The sequence below is a fragment of the Pseudopipra pipra genome, chromosome 1, assembly GCF_036250125.1.
Source record: "Pseudopipra pipra isolate bDixPip1 chromosome 1, bDixPip1.hap1, whole genome shotgun sequence".
Lineage (NCBI taxonomy): Eukaryota > Metazoa > Chordata > Aves > Passeriformes > Pipridae > Pseudopipra > Pseudopipra pipra.
The window spans coordinates 2192783-2216429 of NC_087549.1; the positions used below are offsets into that span (position 1 = coordinate 2192783).

At 45.9% G+C, this 23647-nt stretch overlaps 1 protein-coding gene across 16 annotated transcripts in view; it reads right to left on the bottom strand.

Annotated features, from left to right (window-relative positions):
* Nucleotides 1-23647, bottom strand: part of ADGRB1 (adhesion G protein-coupled receptor B1) — a 293520-nt gene that overhangs the window by 52801 nt on the left and 217072 nt on the right. For 8 of the 16 annotated variants that reach the window (XM_064641376.1, XM_064641531.1, XM_064641301.1 and 5 more), the window contains 5 exons: nt 18010-18113; nt 16741-16836; nt 10372-10474; nt 5985-6135; nt 940-1009 (listed from right to left, as the gene is read on the bottom strand). In XM_064641376.1, coding sequence (XP_064497446.1) covers nt 940-1009; nt 5985-6135; nt 10372-10474; nt 16741-16836; nt 18010-18113 — 524 coding nt within the window. The remainder of the gene's footprint in view (nt 1-939; nt 1010-5984; nt 6136-10371; nt 10475-16740; nt 16837-18009; nt 18114-23647) is intronic. The other 8 variants (XM_064641844.1, XM_064641687.1, XM_064642219.1 and 5 more) reach the window with 2 other exon arrangements.

Below are 23647 nucleotides of genomic sequence, written 5' to 3' on the forward strand. Positions count from 1 at the left end.
AGGGAGAGCGGGAGGTTCCACATGACATTTTCTCTGTGAGCCTATTGAGGCCTCATCTGCTGCCCTCCACATCAACAACTCCTGCCTCAAACGTTGCCCACATGGGATGCACTGGCCAGGAAGGCTCTGGATAAAAGTTGGCTGCAGTAGGGAAGTCTGACTTATTGTACATAAAATATTATTCTTTAACTGTCACTCTGAACAACACTTTTAAGCTTTTTCACAACAAAGTGAAAAAATAACACTTGCTTTTTCTTCCTTTTTTTTAGTTAAAGTTGTACTAATGCTCAGCTCTGAGTGATCCCAGCCCTGCCTTAATATATTTTTTGCCTCTGCACAGTCTTATTCCATTATTTCTACCCTGCTTTTCTTCTCCTATCACATGCACATAAAAGTTTCCTAAAGGCAAATCCTGTAGAATTTGTCAAGCAGGCAAACTGAGATTGCTGTCAGAACCTTGGATTGAGAGGGTCAGGTTCATTCTGCTGCCTAAAACCGAGCTGAGCTGTTTTGAAAATGTGGGACCAGTCAAGGAAACTATTAAACAGATACACACAAAAGCTATTTTTTTTTAATTTTTAAACATCCTAAACTTTAAGTATTCCACATTTTCCCCCTTAAAAATACATTTAAAAAAGTCTCAAAGTAAGAGGTATTTAGATCAAAGGGATGTCAAATATACAACAGTTAAATCTAACTGGTCCCTATGAGCTTGTTTTTAAAGGAATACACGATCCAGCTCGGCCAGATGACGGGCTGGGGAGACAGGGATGCAGGAATGTTCCTTCCTCTCCCATTATCCCTACTTCCCTTTACTATGGGGAATTTACATGAGCACATGAGAATTTAGCTCCTACCCTGGTTCCTGTGGGTCAGTGACTTGGACAAAAACGACAGAGGATAAAACAAGGAAAAAACAGGAAGAGCTCCTTTACTCACTAGTTGACAGTTCCATATCCCTTGGCTTTAGTAAATCCCACGGAAATGGCAACCACCAAGGCAGGGAGCCCTGTGGAAATGAAACAAGAGGAAATTGGTCATTTAAGCACATGTGCAGCTCTTCTCCCACTCAATATTCCTCTTTCTTCCCAGAGTTATTCCAGCACCATCTGTCCCAGCCTGGCTCTCTGGCAGAGACTGAATTCAGGACCTTCCGAGCCCAAAGCAGAACCGTCCTCGTTACCTCTGTTAATGAAATCAAAGCCATCAGCTGCAATCAGCTCCTCCCCTGCTGTGGGCTCAGCACTTGTGTGGGCACTCACAGTACACCCAGGTGCATGAAATCTATTTATTTTATTCTTAGGTACAACACAGGCTGGCCTGGAATACAGCAGGGTGTCTCCTGAAGAAGGAATACTCAGCCACAATCCAACTCAAGGAACCCAAAGATCAGGAGTTGTGTTTGCACTGACAAAGCAACCCAAGTTTAAATCTTACCCAGATGAAGGAGAAAGGGAAACTAAAATTAAGTTCCCCTACCCCAAACAGGTCTCTCAAGATCTGTAATAGAGCAGGTTCCTCTGAACAATAGAAAAGAGCTTCAGAACATCAGACCTTTTGGAAAACCACAATACTCCCTCTTGCCAGAGACCTGCTCCATTTTGTGTCCAAAATGTGAATGAACTAAGAGAAACCTGTTGCCCTGGAGAAGACACAGTTCATTATGAGTGTGGCAAAGGAACAGCAAATTATTCTGCGTCTGGGACACCCCAATTTCTCTTCAGAGCATCATGAACTAAGGGAGCTGACACAGGATGTATTTCAGGTGCACAAGGGATGAAATTATGGCCTTGATCCTATTGATAGAAGCTCCCACAAAATTCAAGGGAGAAGCATAAAGAAAACCTGCTGGTTATTGTGCAACCTGCTGCTTATTGGACTAAAACTCATAAAACATTTGGAGACTGTGAAGTCCCTGACATGCAGGTACAATGAGAACCAGCAAAAACCCTACATCTTCCTAATAATCTTCTGATCCTTCTTATCCCTCCATGCTCAAGGACCTGTGGAGGTTCACTAGCCCCAGCCCAGTTCTCCCTTTTCCCTAAAGAAATGCCTGGATACTGGCTGATAATACCTAGTTCTTCAGCTCTGCAGGGCTCCACGTGGCTGTTTGTATCCCTCTTCCTTGTGACACGAGGAATTAAGCTGTCTCGATGCTACAGATGGGCAAATCCCATTAGGAATCAGCAGGATCAGTAGCCAGCTGGGATTAGTGCTCCCTGACAAGACCCTAATTCCTGAGCTGCAGAGGTCACAGCAGGTGACTGTAGGAGACCTGGAGATGGAAGGGACGTGCAGACACAGCATCCAGACCATAATCCTGCTGGCAAGGTGGTCACTCAGCCACACAAGTCATGCCCAGATGGATGAGCAGTGAGGCTCTGCAGCCAGCTGGGAGCCACGAGGCCAAGCTGACCACAATTAGAGCATTTGAGAGTTTTCCTGCAGGGAAGTGCTTCTCTTCTCATATGAGATTTCCAAGCATAGCTCAAGTGTCATCAGTCCAAACTCAACAGACGGTGGGTTTAAAAGATGTCTCTTTTAAATTTCCTCTCCTTTTTCCTTCACTTTTCCTTTTTTTTTCCCTTTCTTTTCCTTCCCCTTTCCTTTCCCCTTTCCTTTCTCCTTTTCCCTTTCCCTTTTCTCCTTTCTTCCTTTCCTTTTCTTTTTTTCCCATTTTTTCTCTGAACTGACTATTGCCCCTCTTTCTGAGCCTTCTTCACACCTTCACACCTCATCTGGACATGCTCTGAGTGCTGCATTCCCTGTGGTCCCACCAATATGGTATCCAGAAGAACCTCCACGTGAAAGGACATTTTCAGGAGCACAGCTTGATGCAAGAGACCCTGAGAAAGAGGAAATTTGGCCAAGACTCCGCCAAAAATAGCAACTTGTTCTTCGCAAAGTGATTCTCTGAGACGTGATAATTATGCAGAAATGCAGGCTCAGGCTGTGAACTCGTCAGATCCAGGGACTGGTTTTACCAAGGCTGGGGAAAAGCCTCAACTTGTGCTGAAAGTGGGTCTGTACAAGTAACAATTACTGAAGGTAGCAGCTATGTTGTGGTAGTTACACCAAAGAGCATCATAATCAGAGGTGCTGTGCTCCTTCATCTTGGGAGACCTGTCTAACCAAAGTTAGATGTGATAAGAGTGAAAAAAAACCATATAAAAATCAAATTTTTAATCTATTTCTTTGATTATTTTAAAGGCATTTATTCCCAACTGCTCTGTTCCATGTACCTTGTGTGGTGGAGGCAGTCACTGCCAAGGTTTTGGGGGCTTTCTGCAGAAAGTGGATTTTACCTTCACAATTCCAAATAAACGTGGTTAAAACCTCCTTCAAAGAGTTTTGTACTTTCAGGTAACAAGGGAACAGGTCATGTGCTCATCATGTTCCACTGGAAAAGATGTTTACTAATAACTACCAAAGGCCTTTACTGTTATTAACAGCTGAAGTCCCAGAGCCTGATCTCTGGCAGCATTAAAAATCCAGTTGTGGAAACTATGACATGGTCATAAAAATATTGGCAAAAATATTTCTTCTTTGCTGGGGCTAAATATGATTAATTATTTCTAGGCAATAATTTATCTGGGGAATAATTATAATAATTCTAGATCATAGAATCATAGAACATCCTGAATTGGAAGGATCAAGGAGGATCACGAGGATCAAGGAGTCCAACTCCTGACCCTGCACGGGATCACCCAAAGAATCACATAAAAGTGCCTGAGGGTTTTGTTCAAACATGGACAAGAATTATCAATAATATAAAATAAAGACGAGAACTTAAAAATCTAATTGCTAAAAAGTCTTTTCTGGAAAGAAGAAGTTGCACAGCCAAGAGGAGACCAAAAAAAAACCCCACGGAATGAAATCCTCTGCAGTTTCAATAAGCTCCAGCTGACAGCAGCTGAGGACTTGGCAAAGACGTCTCCAACAAGGGCTTAGAGAAATGTTAATATGCAGAGGGGGAAAAGGGGGGAGAATGAGCCCATGACAAAGTGAATTGTGCTAATTATTTCAGATTATGCTCTTTAAAACATATTTTCGGCTTCTTCCCTCTTACAAGTGCCATTAATCCCAGCTCTACAGCTGAAGTCTAGCAGGATGCTAAATATCCAAAATTCCCTTGCTGCCTTAATAGACGAGAGTGTTCTTCATTCCTTGTCCTAACCTACTCCAAATGGTTATTATGCATCATTTATCAGCAGTGCATCCTTGCTCAGAGCTGACTACATTTTACTAGCAGTGCAAATTAAGCTTCTACACATGTAGGGATATATAGATATATTTTTTTTTTTAATCTGTACAGACTACAAATGTGAATGTTGCTCATCCAAAATTCCCTTGCCTAACAAGCCCCATCTGTCCCAGCTTTTGCAGATCAGAAAAAAAAATCCCTTTTTATTACCTAGAAAAGCTATTAGTCCGTTGCATTTGATATCCCCGATGTTCCCTGAGTCACAGAGGAGGTATAAACACATGCATGAACACACACAGGCTCGTGCAGCCTGTGCTCTGCAGGTATGTGGTTGATGCTGCTCCTGCCACACACAAACACTGTGTTTTAATAACACAATTTATTTTCCATGGTAAGCAAAAGCTCGGGAGCGAAAACTTAAAGGGATGCAGGTGCTGGGACGAGGACGGCTCTTGATGTGCCAGAATAAATCACATCAGGGTGCTTGGTAAGCATTAGAAATCTCTTGCCTGGGGTGAATTGCAAGACTTCAGTAGTAAAGCGAGGCGCTAATAGAGCTCAGACACACAACGTTTTCCCCCTCCCTTTCTTTCCTTTTCCCCCTCCCTTTCTTTCCTTTGCCTCCTCGCTCTTCAGCAACTTTTTGTTCCATTGCTCCTTTCAGACACGCACTTGTTATTGCTTTGAAAGCCCAGGTTATGGGTTTGTATTTGTTTTCTACTACAGAATGCATCATTTAGGGCTAATAAATTAAACATACGGCAGAGGCAGAGGGAGAAAAATTAGTTACAAGCGTCTGCACCAGTCTCGGAGTTTATTTGCCTACAAAAGGCGCCGCTGCCATGGAGACGGGATTTCAGAGCTCCCTTCCCTCTGGGTTGGGTGTAGAACCTTAGAATCACGAAATCATTAAGGCTGGAAGGGACTTTTAAGATCACTGAGTCCAGCCCTTAACCCAACACTGCCAGGTCCACCACTAAACCCTGTCCCTAAATGTCACATCCACGTATTTTCCTGAACAATGCCAGGGATGGTGATTCCACCACTTCCCTGGGCAGCCCGTTCCAGTACTTGACCATCCTTTTAGGGAAGAAATTTTTCTTAATGTCCAACCTAAACCTCCCCTGGTGCAACTTGAGGCTGTTTCCCTCTGTCTTATCACTTGTTTTCTGGGAGAAGAAACCAATCCCCACATGGCTACAAACTCCTGTCAGAGAGTTGTAGAGAGCAATAAGGTCCCCCCTGAACCTCCTTTTCTCCAGGCTGAGCCCCCCCAGCTGCTCCTGGTGCTCCAGACCCTTTCCCACCTGCACTGTCCTTCTCTGGACACACTCCAGCTCCTCAATGTCTTTCTTGTAGTGAGGGGTCCAAATCTGACCCCAGGACTCGAGGTGTGGCCTCAGCAGTGCCGAGCACAGGTCACTGCCCTGACCCTGCTGGCCACACAATGTCAGGATGCCATTGGCTTGTATCGTGTACCAATGGACATATTCCACATGGAGAAAGACAGCAAGAGAGAGAAAAGGAGAAAGCAAGAAAGACACCCAAACCCAGGACAAACCACCCAGAGCACACCCTTTGAAAACTCGGCTCATCTATTTTGCCCAACCCTCGGGCACAACGGGAGCTTAGAATTCATGACTCTGGGTTGTGCTATTTAATAACCATTTCAGCCCCTCTTGAAACCCCTGAAAGGGTTACAAGCACCCTCTGCCAAGCCTTCTGCAGAGCAGGGCAGCCTGGACCCTTCTGTGCTCCTCAGCCCCAGGATCCTCACCCCATCCGAGGCACAAGAAGCGCTTGCGGATGATGCGGTTCCGTAACCGGCCCGTCACGGCCATGTAGGACTGCCAGGCCTCGGTCAGCACCCAGCAGAAAGAGGACAGGAAGAAGAAGTGCAAGAAAGCCGCCACCAGCGTGCAGATCACCTGGGGAGAGAGAGAGGAGGAAAGGAGGACACGTGAGAGGAGCAGCAGGCGGAGAGAGCAGCGCGTAGGAGAGCGGAAGGCACAGGGAGATGATTCCAAACCAGGCTCTGGAAGGCAAGGTCGTGGAGTCAGGACACGAGAAGACATTTTAGGATGAGGTAGTTTCCACCACCACCTTTGACCTAGCAAAGGACCAAAGCATTGGCTGCATATTTAAGTACTACATGGAAATTGGCTGCTTTTAAACATGAGCTCTGAGATAAGCCCGTGGTTAACACTGAAGTCACAGAATCATGAAATTATAGAATGGTTTGGATTGGGAGGGACCTTAATGATCATTTAGCTCCCACCCACCCCCACCATGGGCAGGGACACCTTCCAATAGAAATCTGAGCTTGTGTTCCATCCTGGTGCTTTCTTGGCTTGAGCAAGATATACTTAATTTCCAAAAGATCAAAACCATTGCCATGATCCTTTTGGGGGGGTTGGGGGGTGCAGAGTAGTTAGTAAACCATGCACTAATCTCAGCTCAAAAGGTTTGCAAAGCACCATGTCATTGGCAGCTGAGCCACAGAAATGAAATCAGAGGAAGGCAATTTGGATGGTTTCCCTGCCAGGGAAGGAGAGCTGAGTGAAAGAGTTAAGCCATCAGAGGCGGGTGAAACCACGGCTGCCAGGGGCTGGTAAAGGACTGCAAACATGAGGGCAGGGTTGTCCAAGAGCACAGAACTACCAGCAGCCAGGGAAAAGGGAAAAAGAAAAAAAAAAAAAAGGAATTTCATAATGGTGAGCTCTACTACTCAGTGGGGAAATCTCACCAGGGAAATGCAGGGAGCTTAAGCCATTTAAAATTAAACTGGGGAAAGTACTCGCAAATGCATTATGAAGAACAATCCCGGAGTGCCGGGGAGATGGACTGGAAAGCTGACAAGTTCGTCTTTGTTTTAACTCAGCAAGGCCAAATCTTTCACTGGTGCAAATTGGTGCCGCTCTGTTTAACTCGGCCAGTTTTTCCCCCATCTGTGAGCTGGAAACTGTGAATCAATGTACTCGGGAAGAAAACGACGGGAAGAAACTCCAGCGGCTCCCGAGGAGAAGGGAGAGCAAACGGACTTTAAAAGTGACTCTGGATAAAGTAATGGCTTAAGGCATTTGGAGGAGGGGGAGGTTTATAATAAGGATTTCTCTCTGCTTTGAGTTGTATCAGGAAATGCGGACTTTGGGTTTACGGTCAATGAACCTTTCTCTTTTTTCATCCACCAGCAGCTTTTAACTCAGGGCTCTCATGCACAGAGAGGCTTTTATCCTGATTTTATCGGATTGCTCTCCATTCATACACCGGCACAGCGCCACGTTATCAGAGGTTGTGAATAAAAGCAAGGCCGTGTGTTCTTTCAGATAGGAACTGTCTTTTTTGTTCCATATTCGTATTTGACACCAAAAAAATCTCAGTTTTCTGCCTATAAATGGATTCTGGGTGACAGCTCAGGACAAGGAACACAGCTCGGTATGATAATTTCCAGTAATTTTTGCATTGTAAAAGAATCCTAAAAAGGTGGTTCCTATTCATCAGCTTACAAACCTACATAAAACAGTTACAAACAGAGGATGCTTTCTGGAATGTTTTGTTGTTTTTTTTTTTTGCTAATATCAGATATGATACTATTCATGTCACCTTTTTGATTTTGTTTCGAACCAACACGGTACTTCCCAGTTTACCAGCAGTTTATAAGAGGGGACAGAAAAACTTTGCTTTATAATTTTACACCAGACAGAGTCACATCTTCTGGGTGTTTTTTCTCAGTCAGGTAGTTTTGACAGAAAGGGGAGGAGAAGAAAGGAGGAGAGGACAACAGAAATAAGCACATCTCAGCTGGACATGTATAAACCCATCGCCTCAGCTGAACTTGGCCAGTGATGGGGAGCCACATATTTGCTCCTGCAAAACCTCTGCTCCAGGTTCTTCCTTCCTCGTGGGCAAAAACATAAATGTCCATGAAGGGCTAAGCACAGAGAAATGATGTCCCAAGCTGCTGGAGAAAGATCTAGCAGAGCTTGTCAGTCTGTCAAGGCCATCAGCCCTTGTTTTCCTTTAAGAGGAGAAATCTGTTCCCTCGCAGCACCCAAGCCATGCCTCTGAGATAGTGCCTGTTCTCACAGCACGCATTTCTTTTGTATCAGGGTATTGCTGACTGTAATTTTTTTTTAGCCTTTTCCCAGGCCTTTCATCTTCAAAAAGCTTAGCAAATCCAGGCGTGGAATCCTGCCTTTGAGGTTACATGGATGGAAATCAAGGGAGAATTTGACACTTCCAGGGAAGCCAATCCCATGGAAATCCTCCCGGAGGAAACCGCAATCATAAATCAATCACCGACACTTTTAAGACGCTCTATTATCAATAATTGAATGCAAATAAAATCTTAATTTACATTCCTTCATTTTTTGTCTGTATAGTTTTCTTTCTCTGTTCCCTGCCAGAGACTGTTTACTAGATGGCTGAGAGGAAATCCAAGAATAACCTTTCTATTTATGGTGTTTCATGCATATGTATGTGCAATGAGCTAATCTGCCTCACGAAATCGCTGCCGGGAGCTTTGAATCCCCACTACCAGCTCTGACGGTGAACACCCTGATTAACGGGACAAAAAGCACCAGGAAGAACCTGGGCTGTGCTCTGCAGGGGCTGGGAGAGGTGAAGGAATCCATCTCCTTCCACGAGGTGAAGAGGATTAACCAAACCATGGGTGAGCCACGCTTTGTCATCTTGAGCCTCCCTCAGTGTTGAAAGGAATATCCCAGCACACATTTGGGGTTGCAGACAATGCACCCAGGGAAAGCAGGAGTTTGGGTCACCCCTTCTCCACCTCTTGCCAACTCTGTGGGCCACAAGAGACAGCTCTGCTTTGTGATGTGAGTTTGTGAAGGGCACCTCTTTAGTAGGAGCAGAGTTGTCTGGCTGCTTGTTTCCACACTTCTCTCACACACAAGATTCAAGTAGCTGGAAAACTTTCCCTAAAACAACCTATCCCTAACCCAAAGGGGTCTCCATAGAAATGAGTCTCTGGGATTCACTAAACCCTTTGGCTTCTCTGCAGAAACTGTAGAATCACAGAATGATTTGGGTTGGGAGGGATCTTAAAGATCATTTCATTCCAACCCCTCTGCCTCGGGCAGGAAGACCTTCCACCAGACCAGGTTGCTCCAAGCCCCATCCAACCTGGTCTTGAACACTTCCACAAATGAAGCATCCACAACTTCTCTGGGCAACCTCTTCCAGTGCCTCACCATCCTCAGACTGAAGAATTTATTCCTTATATGCTTCCAACGGTGATAGCAAGTTCTGGCTGCCAAAGCAGGGACTCAAAAAAACCCAGTTGGTCACTGGTTACTGTTCAGTAATAACTAATTTTTGATTTCTGATTGTGATTTTGGCAGCAGAAGGAGTGGAGGAGGTTTCTTGCCTCACTTTTTTTGGCTCAATAGTTATGATGGTTGGAGCATTTGGGAAGATGGGAAAATTTACAACAGGAAAACACTGATGATGAGCAGTGATTTGTCATTCCAGATACCAACAGAGAATGTGAAACTGCTTCACACACGCCCCTCCAGCTGGGTCTGTAATGTGGGAAGGCATGGATGTGCAACCAGTGCACATGGCTTGGAAAACCACGTCAGGTCTTGCCTGTCCTGCTCAAGTCACCCTGGGATCTGCACAGAGTCCCTTGTGGCTCTGCAGTGTGAACAGGGCATCTGGAAATGCTTCCTGCTCCAAAAAAGGTGGGGTTTTTGTGTCTGTGTTCATCAACATCTGCCAAGTGCTTCAAACTCAGAGTATTAAAATTGCTGGAGAAATAAATGTAAAGCTGAGAGGTTGTTTGTTTGTTTGTTTCTTTAAAAAAGCCTTTTCTCAATCTGTCTTTGTAATATTTTTTCTTTGAAAATAAAATGGTTAAAGCCCTGCAAAACACCACGGTTCTTCACCGTGCCATGTGCCAGCTACTCTAGGCAGATATTCAAAAATATCACATTGGTTTTAATCAAAGCCCTGAGGATGCTGACAAATTATCAAAGGGAGAGCAAGAGAGAAAATTGAAATCTGCCATTTAGCCATGGCTTTGACATGTCGCTAATTAACAGATGGAGGAAAAACGAGGAAGCGCTGCCTGAACGGATCATTTCGGTGCTAAATCAGGGGAAAAGCCAAACAAATAAACAAAAGCCTGACTCATCTCCCACCTTATTCCGGGTCTGGGTCTGTCCGATCAGGATGAGGGCGTTGGAGGAGATGATGGAGAGGCAGAAGTTGATGAGGATGACGGAGCGCTCGGAGCGGATGTACCTGCAGCGAGAGAAGAGGGGGAGGGAGACCCACCGTGTTACAACAGGCACCAAGTCACCCCTAAAACCCACCAACCAGGTGCAGGTTGCTCTGGGCCAGGCTCTACAGAAGGCTATGGCAAGGGGCTGCCCATTTCCTGCAGATTTTGTGTGTTAAGCAAACAAGAACAAGGGGGAAAGGGAGGGGGAGGAGGTCTCTCCACCATCCCCCCTCAATGCTGGAGTTAGGAGCCAACAAACTAGGGGCCGGCCTAGTCTGAGCCCCTCCTAAGACAGTAGAATGCTGCAAGTCTTCTTCAGCTCTGCCTACTTGGAAGGGGGCTTGAAAAGGAGCTTAAAAGAAAAACATACAGGCAACACACGGAAAAGATTCCCAAATAAGAAGAGCCACAGGCATGCTGGCCATGGAAGCAGATTACGAACACATGCGCCTTCACAACAAAGTGTGTGTGCTTCAGCATTCCCCTCCCTTTAACCTAACAAGGCATCCTGAAGGGAGAAGCGTTTCTGGCTTTTTTTTTCTTTTTTTTTCCTTCTAAAAACACTTCTCAAAACTAGGCCAAACACGCAAGTGCAGCCGCGGGTCTGGGACATGAGGGATATAAGTCAGGAAGGTGTTGCCTTCAGCACCTTGCAGGAGCAAGGGATTTGTCACTTCTGATTTGCAATGGTGCAGCACGGCCCCGACTCGCTGCTGAGGTGTGGGCACGACAATTAATTCAAACCACTGGCCGTGGAGGAAAATTTCTTTGAAGGCACTTTTATGTACCTAATAAAACAAAAAAAAAAAAAAAGGGAATTGCAAAAGTGCAAGTCCTCCAGGATTGACTCGGGATCTCACCACACCAACACTCACACACGTGAGTTATCCCAGTGATGCAGCAAAGGCCCTGCCTGAATACCAGATGAGCAAAGAGTAGGTGCTGATGATTATATAAATTAGAAACAGATGTATTAATCAACCAGCTCATCCCTGGAGGCTAATGCAGGATTATTTCCTATATTCCAGCACGGCAACTATTTATATTGGGAATTTAATTTCATTAATTAATTTTAGTGCAAGTGAGTTGGTCGTGCCTTGGCTGCAGAGTTTTGGGTTCCTGATTAGGAGGGCAGGACGAGTTTACTGCACATGTGTGTTCTGCCAAGGTTAAATCTGTGCTTTAGACCTAATGAAGGCTGTAAAACTTTTGATTTTAAATTTTCTATGAGTTTTGTTTTCAGACAAACATGAATATGAGGATATGATTTCCTGGATACAAAAAAGCCATTGGTGCAAAGCAGTGAATTGGACTTCTACTTAGGATGTTGGAAATCTGGTTTAGGGGTAATTCTCCCTGAAACTCACCCAATCCCAGAACAGGCTAAAAGATTTAGGATCCCAGCTCAGCTAGAAACTGGGTTGACTGCCTGAAAAATTTGCTTATGGTTCCTTTCCTGGCCAATCTGATCCCAAATTTCTTGATTTCCTTGGGCTCAGTACAATGCTGTGCATCACCTGCATCCCATTCCATTTGTGGCTGGAGGGTACTGAGTCATCAGTCTATCTGTGCTTTGATTGTGTGAAGTAAAACATCAAGTCTCCAATCAGCAGCTTCTAGGGGGGTAGAAAAGGAGATTTGGACTCTGCCCTGGTGGGAATGAGATGTAATAAATCTGTGGAACAACACTATGATCCAACTGGTGCACTTCAAAAGCCTCCTCTAGTCAAAAAAGATAAGAAATTAGTATAGTCTGGATGTGAAAGTAAGGGAAGATAATCCAGCTATCCTCACACTGTTCCCACCTTAAACCTCCTTAAGCCAAGCTCTCCTTTCTCCCTGCTTCCCTTCATATACTGAGAGCCCATCCTGTTCCCCAGATCCCTGAACATCCAAAGAACAAGACGTGGGTTGGCAATGAACAGAATCACAGAATCAGAGTAATTTAGGTTGGGGAAAATCCTCTCGAGTTCCCAGTTCAATCCTATGCCCAAAAAAAAAGCACTAATTTCAAAGTCAGATCAGGCTTCTCAAGGTCTTGTCCAATCAAGTTTTGGAAAACACCAAGAACAGAAATGCTTCCACCTCTCTTGGATGACTTATTACAGCATTTAACTGCTCTGGTGGTGAAGGATTATTTTTTATATCCAGCTGGATCTTTTCCTGCTGCAGTTGCTGCCTCAAGACCTTTCCCTGCCTACCTCTGCAAGTTATTCCACTCTCCTATGACTCCTTAGCAGCCTCCTCTTCTCCAAGCCAACCCTTGTCCAAGCTTGTGACACCCTTTGGCATCACGTTCTCCAGTCCCCTAAGCATCCACTGGATTTGCTCCAATCTCTTGTATTGGGGAAGTCCAGTATTGGACAAACTTTTCCAGATGTGGCCACAACAGTGTCAAACATGATCCAGGTTGTTAAAGAAGACATTAAACAATATTGGCCATAGAACCAACCCTGGCCAGAAGCGACAAGTTCCTGATGAGGCTGCAAACCTTTGACCATTGCCCTTAAATCCGGCAGGAACTCCATCCAGCTATTAAACCAACAATCCAGTGCACAATTCCCTGGTTTGGATACAAGGGAGACTGTGCTAATGGCCTTGGTAATGTCAAAATACACACCACCTACTCCTCTCCACCGTCCCTGTAACCATCCATCCCACCACAGCAGGGAAACAGGTCAGCCAGGCACAACCTGCCCTCAATAAATCCTCGCTGTCTATTCCCAATCACTTCCCTGTCCATCATTTTGCTTGGAAATAACCTTTCTAAGTCCTTGCTCTTTAATCAGCCCAGGGGCTGTGTAGGTTGCCCAGTCAGTTGTTTTTCTGGATCCTCCCCCTTGCCCTTTTTAAGGTGGGTGTAACATTTGCCTTCTTCCAGCCATCAGGAACCTTCCCAGATGACAGAGCAGCTTCACAGTTACACCAGAGAGCTCCCTCCATGCATCCCATTTTGTCCCATGGATTTGCAAGTGTCCAGATAACCTAAATAATCCCTGTCTCTCTTTTCCTTGGTGGTGGGGAGTACTTTCTTCCCTGGATTTTGCCTCTGTGTAGGAATTTGGGTGACTGGCAGCCAACCTTGCCAGTAGAATAAGGCAATGAAGGCACTGGGTACCTTCACCTTTTCAACTTCCTTCTCCATTAGGCTCCTTGTCCCATTCCACACCGAGGCAACACTTCCCTGGGTAATCCTTTGGTGCTGATGGACCTACAGAAACCCGTCCTGGTGCCTTTCACATCCCTCCCCAGTTTCAAAGGCAGCTGAGGTCTGACCATTCTAATTCAATCCTGCATTCCTGGGCAATTCTTCCAGAGTCCTCCTTGGTAGCCTGACCTGGATTCCAAGCATTTCCTTGCTATGTTTCAGTTCAATCAGAATGCTGAGACCTCCTGCCATGCTTGCTTTTCTCCTTCCATTTCCTCTTCCCCAGCACAGGATGCTCCACAGAAAGAAATCATCAATACTACCCAGCCCCTCCGGCCAAAGAAGTCAGGAGCTCATATCAGAGAGGAAAAAAGCACAGAACTTGATAGGTTTTGCCAGAAAACAGATCTCCAGCAAGGACAGAGCTACTCCAGGGTGCTGTCTTGCTACCCCTTTGGCTGATATATGGACTCTGTCTACTTATCAAAATATGCTGTACTCAGCCACAAAAGCAGGGAAAAACTCACTGCTAATTCAGGGAACTTCTGCTCTGGCTTGTGTTCTAGAATCACAGAATATCCTGAGTTGGAAGGAATCCACAAGGATCATGGAGTCCAAATCCTGACCCTGCACAGAACCACTCCAAAAATCCCACCATGTGCCTGAGAGTTTTCCAAACTCTTCCTGAGCTCTGGCAGCCTTGGTGGTGTGAGCACTTCTCTGGGAAGCTTGTTCAGTGCCCGACCACCCTCTGGGGAAAGAACCTTTTCCTGAGATCCACCTAAATCTCCCCTGACACAGTTTCACCCCATTCCCTCAGGTCCTGTCACTGGTCACCAGAGAGGCTCCCCACATCCTGCAGCGTGTGGGGAAGCCCTGCACAAGCTGAGACAGATGGAAAAGGTGGGAAAACCCTGCAGTCTGTCTCTCTGCCCCCATTAGACTCCCCTGCTCCCACAAACACTGAGTCACTCCTGCTTTCTCACTGTGTGTACACACATCCCTCTCCTCGCAGTCACTTACTCATTCCTGCTGCCTCCCACCAGGGCCACCGAGTGCCTCAGCACCTCCAGCACAGGCAGAGCTCGGGGGTTTAAAGCAAGTGTTAAAAGCCCCTGGAGAGCTCATTGACAGCCACTAAATCAATCCTCAGGCTCTGCTGGGCAGGGAGAGAAAAGCTCCCTATGTTATCTCCCAGTGATCCAGCTCTCCCCCAGCTGCTGCCAGGGAACAGGGGCTGCCGTGCCCCACATGCTGATGGGCTGGTGGATGAGCTATTCAATAGCCAGCATCGATCTCCAGGCTATGGAAAGGTCACTGACTCCAGAGGCTGTTGAACCACGATGAGTTCAGGGACGGAAAACGCATCCTGAAATACCATCGTGTCAAGGAGCTGCTTGAAAGGAGTGGCACAAACCAGAGCTCGGAGGAACACAGCACTAAGTCATTTCACCTGTTCTGACCCTTGAGTAGCTGAGGTTTTTTTCTCCCCAGTTTTTCATCTTCACGCTGGTTTTTAAGGGGGAAGATCTTTTTTTTTTTCCTTTCAATTCCCCCTCTTTTTCCACATGGGTGGTGGAGCGTGTGGCCCACACGCACATTGTGCCTCCAGCTGTGACCCAGGCCAGGCACTGCCGGGATGTAACAAGGTCACTCCCCTTCCACAGCCCACTGTGTCACTGACCCCTCTGTCGAGCCTGCTAATAAGGCCAGAGATGCACCATCTGCAGCAGAGATTTTTGCAGCCATCTGTCTACTGGGAACTGGAGTGAGTCCACCAACAGGCCACCAACAGCCGTCAAACAGAAGCAACTCCCAGTTTTCCAGGAGGCTGTGCCAAGTTGGCCGTGTCTGAAGTGATCACTTGCATCAAAAAAGCTCGTGCCATTCACACCAGTGGCTGAGTAGATGCCACCGAGGAGCAACCATTATCTGGGGGCTTTGAATGGGAAGTGGAGGGTAAATTCCTTCCCCAAAGCTGAGATCACCTCCCTTCTACTCTTCCCCCTTTTCTTTACCGTGTCCCTCTCCCTCTTTCTCACCCGCCCTTTCTTTCTGCTTCCCATATATATACACACATATAAACAAACCCTAGCTGGGCAAAATTCTGGGAAAGCTTCCAGAGTGTCAGCTTCAGTGAGCTTATTCATCAGAAGTGTTTCATTCTCAAGCTGGGTCTATGTGTGCATGCTCCAGATGCCTTTGTCCGGAGTTCTGAATGGGAAATTTCCCGGCCAAAGCTCCCAAAAACAGCTGAGCTCTGGATGAGGGCTCTCCACAGAAGATCAGGCAGCCAGGGCATGAGGAGTTTCTCCCCTGCATGGTGAAAAAGAACCACTTTGATACTGCTCCTGTGTGGAATAATACTTCTGATTCCATTTCTAAACACTCCTCCTGTTGTCTATCAGAATATGTTACATTCAGGGTAAAACAAAGTGGGAGCAAGGAGATAACGTTGACTTGAGTATGAGGTTCCTGAGACCATTAAAAGGACAGCACATTCACGTCCAGCAGCTATGCCTAAAATAAAAAGGACACACAGAGTGCTCAGGGCTCAGCCACGGGAATGCTGTGAAGTTCGGAAAACATGGAAACATGATCTACAGAGAAGAAATGGAACAAACTCAGCGCACCAGAGAGAAATTCTAGAGATCACTTGATCATGCTTTACAAATATTTACACAGAGAGACTTAGGATAGAGAGCCCTTTAACCAAGATAAAGCTGGTCTCAGGATCACTTGGAAATGCATGTCCATCCTTGGCTAGCTCAGAAATACCCATTCAAGCCTCCCATAAACATGTCCCCCCATTGGTGCTGATCATTTTGGGCATAGGCACAAGGCAAAGGCTGGAATGAGAAATTAAGCAGAGTATATTTTAAACAGGTCAGGCAATTTACTGTCCTCAATAACAGTAAATATTGAGGGGGCACGCTCCTGGAAAAAAATACACCATGTTATTCCAAATGACTCTTGGCATGCTCCAAACTGATTCGACCTCATGTCTGAGCTTGGGTTTCAGATCCTGAACTTGTTTCTGATAAGAAAGAGAGGGTGAGGCTCAAACACTTGCACTTTACTCTCCAATCCTAACTTTCCACTTGATCCTGACACCAGTGACACCAGTAAGTCACCTACCAGCGCTGCTCAGTGCTGCCCAGCCTGAGGAAAAGCAGGAGAGGACAAGGACTTGAGCACATCCAATGATACCCCAGGCACGGAAAAACCTGAGTTCTAGATAAATGTTATCATGATCAGTCTTCAGCTTGTTGCACTTGCCAAAATTAACCAGCCACTATGCACTGTCACAGTATCAACAAAAAAAGATGCATTTTTGCTCATTTTTTTTTTTACTCTCTTGTTTCTTTCCTCTGTCAAAGGGTAGAAAAAGTTATCTCAATTCACACCTCTGAATGGAATTTCCCCTTTCCTTCCTTCCTAAGAAGAGTGACTTGACAAAATGAGAGCCTCAGACTGATCCCTTCTCCCAAAAGGATCACCAGTAATATCCAGTTAGATTCTCTGTAGCCACTCCACTTCCATTTCACAGTCAGTCACCTGGTTCTGATTGTCTTTGTTTTATTCAGTGTGGAGCCATGAAGGTCTCAGTGTGTTTGCCATGGATTTAGGAAAGGAATGGGTCTCGTGGGATAAACTCAGACCTTGTTCAAGGCAATACAGGGAGAAAATCCCTTGCACACCTCGGGTTCTCTGGCTTATACAGTCCACCAAAACATGTCTAACAGGGGCATGGGCCAATATGGGCCTTGGTTCAATAAAACTTTGCTACAAATTCACTTCAGCCTTTATAAATGACACAATTTTAGGTTCCACCTGCTTATGTGTGTACAGGAGCTCTCTGCCATGGGATGCACTGAGGACTCCCATTTGAATCTGAAGATGAAGGCAAAACGTAGCTAAGAGGTAGGAGAGTTATTTAGGTGATGGAGTTTAATGATGTGGTTTAACATCCTCAGGCTCCTGAGAAGTTCTGTCAGTTCTTCAGGCCAGATGTTTTCATGGCAGGTCATGGGAATTGTGATGTTATCAAAGCAATACCTCGAAGGAAAGGGCCTGCCCAGAGGCAGAACGTGTCCACCTCGCCCCAGACAAGGTCTCCTGGAGTTTACAAAGGCATCTAAACCAGCAAGAGGCTTTTGGAAGTGGAACAGTGAGACTACATGGGGCCGTGGCACTAATTTCACTCTACTAATTTCTCTGGCACTGAAAGGAAAGAACAATGCCAGCTAAGCCACCAGGATGACTTTCTGCAGGACCCACTCATTACCAAACAGCTCTTCCTCAGGCACCAGACACCCAAAACCAGAGGGCAAACACTCTAGAATCCATGCAGATTAAAAACCAGTTACTTTCCCCAAGAAGAAGAGAAGAGAATGAAAGCCATACCTCCAAACAGAGACATAAATGATAATCAACAGCAAAAGTGTCAGCGAAGATACTCCACAGCCTACAATTAACGTGACAGAAGGGACCAGCACCTTTTCCATGTTCTGAAAGAGAGAAAGTAAGACATTAAAAAAAGAAAGAAAGAAATAGAAGAAACTCAGAAAAAATAAAATAAAATAAAAAAACAGTTCTACCAGCAAAATTTCACGGCAAGAATTTTCCTCCTAATTGTCACTGTGTCAACTCACCTGACCTTCACATCACACTGTACAAACAAATAAGGAGGAAAGGAAACCAGGATCTATTTCTGGTTGGCCCAGACTTCTTTTGGACCTGATTCTGTTCCCACATTCACACACACACACCAGTGTCAAGTCTGGCTAACAACTCTGATTTCTGTGGAAGGCAAACGTGGGTTGCAAGAGAAGGATCAGGCCCTTCCCATCCAGTGTGAAACTGGGAGGTAATTAATGAGGCAACAGCAGAAAGCAATGCCTGCACTGGAACAATTACCAAGGAGCTCTTCTGGGAATGGTGGTGATGAAGGGTGGAGGATGAAAAGAAGGTGAAAATTTTCCACCAGCTACAGACATTCATCTGGAAAAGGATGAAGTGAAGCAAGTAAAGGAAAAGCAAGGTGTATGTCCTCCCCAGGGACCCAGAATCCAGCCATACCATCCATCAGTTCACTATCTTACACTACTACAAGAGGTATTTCCTCATATGAAGAGATCATACAGACTGGAAAATCTGGTTGGGATGGTTCTGAAGAGAAAAGATCTGCAGACACAACCCAACACTTGCTGTAAGCTCTCCTAATGGAGTTCTCTGCCTGGCTGTGACTGTGTAACCAACCAACATCTGCCAGACTGATACCACTAAACTCGCCCTGTCCTCAGCTCGGAGGGAGGATCTGGATCCCTCTTGGCTTTCCCTGCTGCAGGCTCATTTCCACACCAGTGATCTCTGCTGGCATGAGAGGCATAGAGGCACAGACCCACCGTGCAGCAGACACACCAGAAGCCTTTATTCAGAGGGATCAGCTCGTGTGCAGAGGGGTGGGAACCCACTCAGGGCTCATTGCATTGTCATTGCATTGGCACAGCACCAACACCTATCGCTTCGCCCATGGACATGAGATGGTTTCTGACACAGCAAGGGCTTAGCCCAAGGGGGGAAAAAACCACAAATAAAGGGAACTATGCAAAAATTTGGGAATGGAACAGGCAGTCCTCTAAGGACTTGACTGCACTGTTTTGTTGGCAGGCAGGAGGCTGCTCAACCTTAACCTCCAGTCAGCGGGATGCCATGAGGCTGAGGCTGTGGCAGCTCTGTTCCAGGCTACTGAGCCTTCTGCAAAGCAAAATATATCAGGTAAGGCTCAGTGCGGTGCTCAGATGGAGCCTGGCCAGCTCAACACATGGGCAAAGCAAACATGTGTCCCTTCACTCAAGGCCCACAGTCACCACAGGTTTACTCCACAGAGCCCACCCTGAAGAGGAGATAAACAACCCTGGTGCAGAGGGGTCTGAGCTGAATTGTCCCTGGATTTTGAAGGACTTGGTAAGGTAAGATCTTCCTTATTTGATTATGTTGACCAGGGGTGCCTCACACATTTGGAGGGGGAATTAATTAATCAATATGAGGATTTAAGTCCCCACATTTTGAACCTCATTGGGATGAATTAATGAGGAAAAAAACTCTCACCACACCAGTGCAGTGAACCCCACAGGAGCTGCTGGGAAGGCTGGCACAAGATCTTAGAGGACCTGACACAAAATTGAGTGACACACTGTAGGAGCCTAGAGGATAAGGGGGTTAACATGTATGTCTCAAGCATTGGTAGCCAGATGGCTGTGGAGCCAACCAAGGACTGTTGTGGTTGGAGAAGGGGCCATGTGGAGGTAGGGCAGCACTTTTCTGTGACAAATATCCTTGCCCTGGTTCCTGGAGATAAGCACAACACAGGACAAGAGCAGGAATGAGGTTGAGAAGGGGGCATTCACTGAAGGGGTATAATCAAGAACCACCGAAGACCCCGGAAGCCTCCAACTCATTTGCAGAAAAGTCTAGAAGAATGATCTGTGTATGATAACTAATTTGCATAGAAAGTGAGAAACTAGCAGGGAAAAATCTATAAAAGGTGCCCCCCTGAAGCCTGGGGGCACAGGCACCTGGACAATGCTGGAGCCAGGACTGATGATCTCTCTTTCTCCTTTCTTTGTTTCTTCCATTCTTTCTCTCTCTCCCTCTTTAATCCATTTTCTCCCTCTTCCCTTTCACCCTACCCCTTTATCCAAAATGTCCTGTGCTTACCCCAGGAGATCAGGGACTAACATCCCAATTTCCATGCCAAGTGTGTCACTTACTAATAAAACTCTGCAAGTTCTTGTGGACCCTCTGACTTTCACCTTTCCTTTCGACCACAAATTTTGGGTGCTTCCTTCCCCTTAAAGATGGGGTGCCCCACACATTCAGTGGCTTGAATTCCCAGCTGGAATTAGCACCCAAAGGACTACAGGTTGTTTGAGGGATCTCCACTGGATGCAGAACAGCTACAGACAGGAAACCTGCAGTGTGGAGCTACCTCTCTGCAATGTCCCCCATCTTCCTTGAGTTTATTCTGTGAAACAGGAGGCTTAGGACACTCCCAAACTAGACCACAGATCACAGAATCCCAGATTGGTTTGAGTTGGAAGGGACCTTAAAGATCATCTGATTCTAACCCCCTGCCATGGGCAAGGACACCTTCAGCTAGACCAAGGTTGATCAGGGCCCCATCCAACCTGGCCTTGACAGATACACACACAGGGTTTGGATTCCAATCCTAATTCAACTTGCAGAAATTATGGAACTTTAAAACAATCTCTCGGTCCTTTTAACTAACAATGGTTGTGCAGAAACTTCAGGAGTAACAGGTTGCTGAGCCTCACCAATCCTGCGTCATCCTGAATCTTCCTCCACTTGCAGATTCCCAAAATGCTTGTGAAAAAATGTTTCAGCTCACATGTGGAGCCTTCCCCTAAACTTCTACAGAGATTAGATCACTGCAATTTTTACTGTCAAGTCATATGACTGTGTTTTCCATCCTGAGAATTCACTCCTGCCAAATATTCACGGAAGGTTAGAAGCATTTTTTTCTGGGGATGAGGTGAACGCAGAGGTACTTCAATGAATGTATCAACATTTTGATTTATCTTCCATCAAACAAAATTGAGATTGGACATAATCCAGGCAGTGTGAGTGCTGAAGTGGCATATCTTTCTCCTTATAAATTGAAATGTGGAATGGACTCTGATTTAGGGGTCGGGTATGGGAGAGACAGATGCAATGTCGGGTAAGAAGCCACAGCTTTGCTTCTCCCCCCTGCAGAACCCAGGCCGGCAGCAGCTCTGTCCCACCCTAGAGATGCCTGGTTGTGATAAAAGCACTGATCAAACATGGATTGCTCCTTGCTCTCTCTCTCTCTCTCCAAGCTCACTCACAACCCCTTTTCCTGTCCCTGCTCCTCCCTCACGGCGATGTGAGTTCACATCGCACAAACGGTGGCCTGGGATGAGCATCGATTGTGACATTTGATTTAAGTAGGTCTCATTTCACTGACTTTTCATGGGTAACTGGATAAAAGTGGGGGAGGAGCTCCATTAAAGCAAAAAAAGCCTGACACGTAACTCACTCCTAAACCACCCAGGAGTAACTGAAGGAATGGAGTTTGGTTTGTAAGGGATGAGCAGACTCCATCCCTATATCCCAACATAGGAATCTCTAATTCCCCTCCCTTCCATATCCTCTCTGATATCCCTCCACTCCCCAAAATCCTCAGGTTCTTTCACTTCTTTCTCAACCCCCTTTCCCATATCACCCACAATGCTCTCCTAGGTCCTCCACCAGCTAAGGAAGAGGTTTCACGTGCTGGACTGTTCCTAGGTCAGGTGTTTGCTCACAGACGAGGCATTACACAAATGATGAGCAGCCAGTTGGAAGCCAGATTTTGGTGTAATAACTGGTGTCTCTCTGCAGCCCTTCCCACAGGAAAGCCCCTGATCTGTACCTCCTTCCTCATCTTTAAACCAAATTTTCACAAAAGCCATGCTAAGTGGAAGGACTCTTGCTAAAGAGATGTCACAAAGTTCATCCCTCCACCCCACAGAGAAGAAATGGCTGGTGACGAGATTTTCATTGGCATCATGAGGGTGGATAACCACAAAAAATACTGGCTGCTCCTTTTGGAATAATAAAATCATTAAGGTTGAAAAAGGCCTTAAAGAACAGCAAGACCAACCACCAAGCCAACACCACCACCATGTTCACCACTAAACCATGTCCTCAAATGCCATATCCACATGTTTTTTGAACACTTCCAGGGGTGTGACTGCACTGCTTCCCAGGACAGTCTGTTCCAATGCTTTATAACCCTTTCCATGAAGAAATTTTTCCTGATGTCTAATCTACTTGAGGTAATTTCTTCTCATCCTAAATAAGTCCTAAATCCTCAGACCCACATAACTTAGGATTCTGCTTTCTTTCTTCATTATTAAGGTTTCTCTGTCCCGCCCATCTTCCTTTTCCCATCCCCCTCTTCTTCCCTTTGGCAAACAAATCCTCATTTGTTTTATTTCTTCTGACTAATTAAACCCCCTGACAGAATGTGGCTGGATGCTGTAGAATCCGAGCCTTGCGAGGGAAATTTCCTTAAAGGAGGAAAAGCGGGGGAAAAACAAGGCCGATTCAAAAAGTAATAATGCTGGCAACAGAAAGACCTGAAGGTAAGAGAGGAAGCAATCCTATGGGATTTTCCCAGCACCACAGCTGAGGAGAAACTGGTTGTCTGCAAAAGACAGGCCAGGAAAAGGGTCTCCACCTTCTCCAGGAGCACCTTGAAATGCAGATGAAGCCGTGCCAGTTTGGAGCTGGAAAGAAAACTTTTCCCTGGGCCAATCAGGAACAGAGCAGGTTGCTGTGAGTCGCAATTCCTGGGATTCTGTCACCAGGCATGACAAGGGAGGGGAGAAGCAATCAATGACATCAGCCAGGATGGAAATAACGAGCGCTCCTGCCTGGGGCTGCTCCTGTCCTGCCACCTCATCGCTCTGCCTGGCAGGGCAGAAGGACACTCCTCCTTTTCTTTGCGATTTCACCTTGCTTCCTTCTCCTTTTCTGTTTCCTTTTCTCTTCCTTTCTCCCTAATTTTTGCTCTTCTTCTTTGTCTTTTTTGTCTCCCTTCCTTTGGCCATTTCCCATGACATATTCTGCCTTTTCTTCTTGCCCTTAATGCATGTCTCTGGCTCTCCCCCCTTGATATTCTCTGCATTTCTCTCTTTCCTTCTCTTGCTTTCTGCAGAATGTGGTGAAAAGTGACTGCATTCGAATCGTGCTTGTTCCATTACCCTGCTCTGGCTCCAGGGTCAAACAGGCTCCAATTAGAAGAAAATATTTCTTAATGCTGTGCAGTTTGCCCCAGACCTTACAAGCTGTTCTTTCTGCTTTTTCCATCCTCGATCCTGAGAAAAGCTGAACAAAGTCTTTATAGGTACAACATCACACCAACACAGTCACCGAAAAATTAAAACCTTTATTATGCTCCCAAATTAAACACAGGCATATGAGTTTGGAATTTGGGGGGCTGGGCTTTGTTTGG